This window comes from Cicer arietinum, unplaced genomic scaffold, assembly GCF_000331145.2.
Source record: "Cicer arietinum cultivar CDC Frontier isolate Library 1 unplaced genomic scaffold, Cicar.CDCFrontier_v2.0 Ca_scaffold_5731_v2.0, whole genome shotgun sequence".
Taxonomy (NCBI): domain Eukaryota; kingdom Viridiplantae; phylum Streptophyta; class Magnoliopsida; order Fabales; family Fabaceae; genus Cicer; species Cicer arietinum.
Genome location: NW_027339378.1, coordinates 672 through 7,326, shown reverse-complemented (window position 1 = coordinate 7,326; position 6,655 = coordinate 672). Strand labels below are relative to the sequence as shown.

General features: G+C 27.9%; 1 protein-coding gene and 1 non-coding gene across 2 annotated transcripts; one reads left to right on the top strand and one right to left on the bottom strand.

Moving 5' to 3' along the window:
- The first annotated feature begins 2,962 nt into the window (after positions 1-2,962).
- LOC101508551 (scarecrow-like protein 32) lies at positions 2,963-5,157 on the top strand. The gene has a single exon (XM_004517205.4). It carries the CDS (start codon positions 3,206-3,208, stop codon positions 4,586-4,588), a length of 1,383 nt encoding a protein of 460 aa, XP_004517262.1. The 5' UTR covers positions 2,963-3,205; the 3' UTR covers positions 4,589-5,157.
- A 452-nt stretch (positions 5,158-5,609) lies between these two features.
- On the bottom strand, positions 5,610-5,697 carry TRNAY-GUA (transfer RNA tyrosine (anticodon GUA)). Its single transcript is given in 2 exon segments — positions 5,610-5,645; positions 5,661-5,697. It is a non-coding gene; the product is annotated as a tRNA-Tyr (tRNA).
- Positions 5,698-6,655: the final 958 nt, after the last annotated feature.

Below are 6,655 nucleotides of genomic sequence, written 5' to 3'. Positions count from 1 at the left end.
ATATATATATTACTTTTTGAATTTTTGTCCATTATTAGCGACAAATTCATATAATTGCAATGATATTAATCCCTCACTCAATATTTAGTGCAGCACTAATCTGTTGCAAATGTATTATGTGACGGAAAGTTTTAAGTTTAGCCACAAATTTATACTCATTAAATTTCATTTTTTAAGTAGTTTTATTTGAAGAAATATTCAATAGTTTCTTTTATTGATTAAAAAATTCAATAATTTAGAAATTTTATGCAGTTTATCAACTCAACATAAACTTTTAATTTGACGATGAGATTTATGAAATTCAATCTTCGTAATTAATAATTACTAGTTATTAAGCATAAAGACTTTCTTTAGAGGTACTCCGGAAATAACTTGTCCCTTGACTTCTCTTTTTCTATAATATATATCATTTAGATGATGGTTTGAATAACAAGGAATGAATTGTGGACTAATTAATTCACTAACTCAATGTCTGTTTCGTATAATTTTTAAATATTGCCTTAATTTGGTGTAGAAATTAAGAGTATAAGACTAACATTATATGTAACTAATTTATGTAAAATATATATTTATGATATGATGTAAGTCATGTGAAAACCTGAATATTTGTTTAGTGGATTTATTTTGTTTGTCCAAATTATTGTACCAATAAAAAGCATACAATCATAAAGAAACTCTTATAACTTAGCAGCCCCCCTCACTTGTTTCGTTACTTTTTATTTTTATTTTATTTTTTTATCAAAGAAAGATTGTTTAAAATCAATTTTTAATTCAAAATTAATCTTCACTAAATATTGTAAACTACAGCCTTCTTCGTTAAAAGAGAAGAAAAAGTCACATGTAAACCTAAGTTCATGTTTTAAAACTAATCATATTTAAACTTAAAATTAATTTTTATTTTAATATATATAAAAAAAATAAAAAATGACTCGTCTAAAATGAACAATTCACTTTATTCACTTTATAAAGTAAAATAAATAATATTAACTATCAAATAACAAATTAAATGTCGATATTATAAATACATCATAGTCAATTGCAAATTTACAATTTATTATAACTTAAATCATTTCTTCAAACAAGAAGATGGAAGAAGAATATTGATGGATCGAAATTGGGGGGAAAAAACAGGAGAAAGGACGGTACATAAAAGTGACCTAAATAATATGTCCTTGCAGGAAGAGTTCTGATTTGTCTTTAGTGTTGGCATCTCATGGTACCACTCATCTTATATTTAATGGTACAACTCATGTGATATTTAACCTGCATAAATTATATTAATATGTGTATTTTGTTTTTCAAATAGATCAGTGGTTACGTTCATACCATTTAAATTTTAAAAAATAAATAAATTTAAATTTAAATCTAACTTATATAATAATATTAAATATGTGAATTATTAGATATAGTATGGGAAATAAGGCATGAGGAAAGTCAAATTTTGCGGTAAACTTAATTTGGATGTTGATTTAAATAACTATATTTCATGAAAACGAATTCGACAAGAGTGGGCCGGCTAGTATACCCGTTTTAACCTATTAGCTACCATGTGTTTTAATTAAGTTTATAATAAATTCTTCTAAAACATGATTATTGCTAAAAAACAAATGAAGCTAACTAAAATAAACAATCAAGAAGCCGCCAAATTAGGATTTTGCATGTATGATCTTTTGCTCATTCTCATCTTATTAGTGCTGCGCACTTCTATTATTTATCCTAAAGGGAAACAGATTGAAGAATATAAGAACATATATATGTATTTTTTTTTTATGTATACTTGTACGCGGTTCAAATAATAAAATGTTGTAGAGACATTTAATATTATGAAAACCAAGTTCAAATTCACAATACTTGAAAATTTTCCTTAGTTAGAGTTAATGTTTAACCTCTTCTATAATCCTCAAGTGACTTTTACGACTCATGCCCCTCGATATTTCATAAAACATGTATTAGTCTAATCATATGATGATTTTGAAATTATGTAAATAATTTTTGAAACTATAATTGTGACTGTATTTTTATGAGTCCTCAACAATGTAATTAGAGTCATATAGATAACCAATTGAGCAATGTGATATGCTGAACAATAAGATTTGAAATTGAGCACTATCAAGAGTAATTTGTTTTAACTATTTGGCGTATTTGGTTGTTACGTAACAAATTCATTTTCGACGGTGGTTATTGTCGATTTGGTGGGCCTTATTGCTCAAATTAAAATTTTGTCTTTGAGATTGGTTAGTTTGAAACAAGAAAAAAAGTTCATCGTTTAATTACTCATATTGATGCATCAATCCTTTAACATGTTTATTTTTGTTATAATCTTATGTATGTGTAAAATGGTTGAAATACTCTTTGTACTCCTTTCAATACATTTGCTTATCTTAAAAAAAGAGTGATTTGTTTAACTTCAAAAACATTTTTGACGCCACAACTTTAATCTATTACTATATATAAAATAATACATATTACTAAAAACAATAGTTTAATTACTCATCAATAAATAAAAAATTAATCTTTCCCTTTTCATCTATGACCCTTAATTTAATAATAAAACTATAAACAAATTTTAATTTTTGCTTTGACAATTCGACTTTTTTCTAATACTAGAATATGTTTTAAAACAAATATAAATATAAGTAATTAAATGCTATTTGATTTCGTGGTAGACTACAATGTTCTCATGTCCCAAAATACAACAAGATAAGAAAAATAAAATTGCAAGCTTACAATTCATAGCAATTGCCTTATTTGACAATGCAAGCAAACACATATTAAGTGTATGTTAAATTTACACTCAAAAAATTGAAAACATACATAAATGTAAAATTATTTTGAGATAAAATCATAAAATATTTGAAGTGTTATGCGATACAATAACTATTAAATTAATTGATTAAGAGAAATATTACATTAAATATAATGATCTTCACAGCTGATACATTATGCAACAACAGTTGAAGATCCAAAAAGTAACACACCCTAAGATTTGGCTCAATATCCTCAACTTTTGTAGCACCTTCTTTTGCCTATAAATAAGGTTTCAAGATTCTCATAAAGTACCTAGCTACAACCTCCCTTTCATGCTACCTTCCTACCCTATATCGTATCCCTAACAATAGCTTAACTTACACACATAAATCAACACCTTAAATTTAACCAACTTCTTCCATTTCTCATTTTCACTCAAACTTTCAACAAAATTCACATGCACGTCCACATGAAAGCTGAGTTAAATGGAACATCCATTTCCTTTCAAAACCCTACAACAATTTTCAACGCACACCAAACCACACCTCTTCCTCAACCAGAAGCACTTAAAGGTTGTCTTGGAAGCCTAGATGGAGCATGTATTGAAAAACTACTTCTCCATTGTGCAAGTGCTTTAGAAAGCAATGACACAACCTTAGCTCAACAAGTTATGTGGGTCCTCAACAATGTTGCATCACCATTAGGTGACACAAACCAAAGACTCACATCATGGTTCCTAAGAGCATTAATATCTAGAGCTTCAAAAATTTGTCCTACATCAATGAATTTCAAAGGAAGTACTAACAACAACATCATTCAAAGAAGGTTGATGTCGGCGACCGAACTAGCCGGGTATGTTGATTTAATTCCTTGGCATAGATTTGGTTTTTGTGCTTCCAACAATGAAATTTTCAAATCAATCAAGGGATTCAAAAGGGTACATATTTTAGATTTTAGCATAACACCTTGTATGCAATGGCCAACTTTTATTGATTCTTTGGCAAAAAGACAAGAAGGCCCTCCTTCACTTAGAATAACAGTTCCATCTTTTAGACCAATGGTTCCTCCTTTGGTTAATATATCAATACATGAAGTTGGTCAACGTTTAGGTAATTTTGCAAAATTTAAGGATGTCCCTTTTGAATTTAATGTTATTGGAGATACAATTTCATTGACAAATGAAGAATTGAGTAATATTGAATCAACAAGTTTTCATTTTGAAACAATGTTGAGTCTCTTGAATCCTAGTGTGTTAAATCTTAGGGAAGATGAAGCTTTGATTATAAATTGTCAAAATTGGCTACGTTATCTGTCTGATGATAGAAAGACTCAAAATATTTCGATTCGAGATGCTTTTATGAATCTAGTGAAAGGACTTAATCCTAGGATTGTACTTTTGGTTGATGAGGATTGTGATCTTAGTGCATCTAGTTTAACATCAAGAATTACTGCTTGTTTTAACCATTTATGGATACCCTTTGATGCATTGGACACTTTTTTGCCTAAAGATAGTTGTCAAAGGACAGAGTTTGAATCTGACATAGGACAGAAAATTGAGAACATTATAAGCTTTGAAGGGAATCAAAGAATTGAGAGGTTGGAGACAGGGATGCAAATGTCTCAAAGAATGAAAAATGTTGGTTACTTTAGTGTTCCATTTTGTGATGAAACTGTTGTGGAAGTTAAGGAATTGCTTGATGAACATGCTAGTGGATGGGGAATGAAAAGGGAAGAAAACATGTTGGTTCTTACATGGAAAGGAAATAGCTGTGTGTTTGCCACGGCTTGGGTCCCTTATGAAATTAGGGATTGCATCGTTACAGATCCAAGTATCTCTTAAATTATAGATTTTGATTCGCTGTAGTCATGCAATCAATTAATTTGAATTGTTTGATTTAGAAGACTCATTTTGTAATTTTAGTAAATCAAATTTAAAGAAAAAAATGAAATTCGAGTCATTTAATAAAGTCGAACAATTCAAACTCGTGATTTTTACAATTCTACTATGGTAGAAAATTTGGATTGAGCTATTGCTTCAATCAATGGTCCACAAGGAGCTACAGAGGGAATTTCATCACTTTATGGGAATTAAAACGGCACTGCATTTTCATAATTATTTCTGGATGGCAATTGTGTAATGAAGCTCTACAAATTGATGGATCATTACATGAAAGGCAAATAGGGAAAAACATGTGTAAATGGTCCTTTTGTATGACACAAAGTTGTCTCTTAGTAATATTTTCCACTTTTATGCAGCTTTAATTTATTTATGCTCAGAACTTTGGCTATATATAAGAGGTTGTACGAAACTATCTAATTATATAACTTTTTAAGATTAGCAACATGTGTATTAAAATATATGCATAAGCATATATATGGCGAGACTTAATGGACTGTATGAATTTTTCATGTAACGTTTTATGAAAAACAATAATAATTTATTGTTTCTTCAGATATGTTCTGTTTGACCCCTGAAAAATATACATAGGACTGATTATTCAAACAATCAATATTTCCACTAATAGGATGTTTTTAAATGCGTACCATAGAACTAAACGCATTTTTATAGTTTAAGCAAAAAGAGTTCTAATATTTTTGGTTGGTTATAGGTCCCAGTAGATATAAAAAAGGACCACTGAAAACTTAAATTGTATGAGTAGTCATATTCAATATTAAGATGTATATATGAAAGGGCCAAACAATTATATTTTGGCGTAAAAGGGTGATAATGATAACTCATAGTTCGTTGCATGTGTGCAAATTCGTCAACCCATTCAAGTAAAGGGGTCCACATTCTATATAGATAATAATTTTGTTTTTGTAAATTAAAAATTGGAAATTTTTAAAAACAAAAAAAGAAATCCGACCTGCCGGATTCGAACCAGCGACCTAAGGATATCTGAGGTAACCCACTACAGTCCTCCGCTCTACCAACTGAGCTAAGGTCGGTTGATGAAAGTGAAAGTCATGATGTGTATAAGTATTATGTAACTGAACACACGATGTAATGATCAAGAAATAAAATTTAGCCTTTTATGACAACAATAAGATATATACTTTTTAACGGTCAACAGCAATAAGATATTGTTTGGTTATAATGCTTTTTTTTTCTTCTTAAATGCAATTTTGCCAAATTTAAGTTTTTGTTCCCTTTTTCTAAATAAACTTGATTAAGATAGTTGTCATATCACTAAAACATTTTATGTCATTTTTTTTTAAATAAATTAATAAAGTAATATTAAATATATTAAAAAAACTAAAAATTGTTTATAAATAACTTCAAATTTCAAATCAATATATTCATCTTTTGCAAAGACTTTAGAATCTACGCCTATTCAATTATTATCGTTTTGGTCATCTACTTCAAAATTATTTATGTATATTTATCTAAAAACTTTCATGAATTTTAAAATAAAGGGATCAAAAATTCAAATAAAAAAAAATTGAAAATTAAATTTAGATAAAATAAGAGAACTAAAATGCATTTAATTCTTTTTATTATTTTGTTTTCTAAAAGTTCAATACATATAAATTAAAAAGAGACTTATTTAGTCCTTAAACTCGAACTCAAATGGTAAATATCGTATTGTTATATTTGACGTTTTGTTCTCTAAATTATCGAGAAAAATTATAATTGTGTGAGTTAATTATGATAAAATTTATTTTATTTTTTAAAATAAAAAATAATTATTCAAAATACAATACATACCAAAAATCATATAAAAAAAAATTACTACGCTAATATTAAATACCGATGTTCAACAATAAAATAAATACAAAAATATTCAAATAACAAATGACGACAAAGATAATCCATTCTTAAGCAAATTAATGCGTTATTTCACTAATGAATAAAAACAATTAATTAAACAAGTTAACGTGTTTTTCGAACTTAGGGTCTCTTTTT

Bases quoted from the DNA above. Each gene is read 5' to 3' on its own strand.
- LOC101508551 (XM_004517205.4), top strand. From the start codon at position 3,206: ATGCACGTCCACATGAAAGCTGAGTTAAATGGAACATCCATTTCCTTT.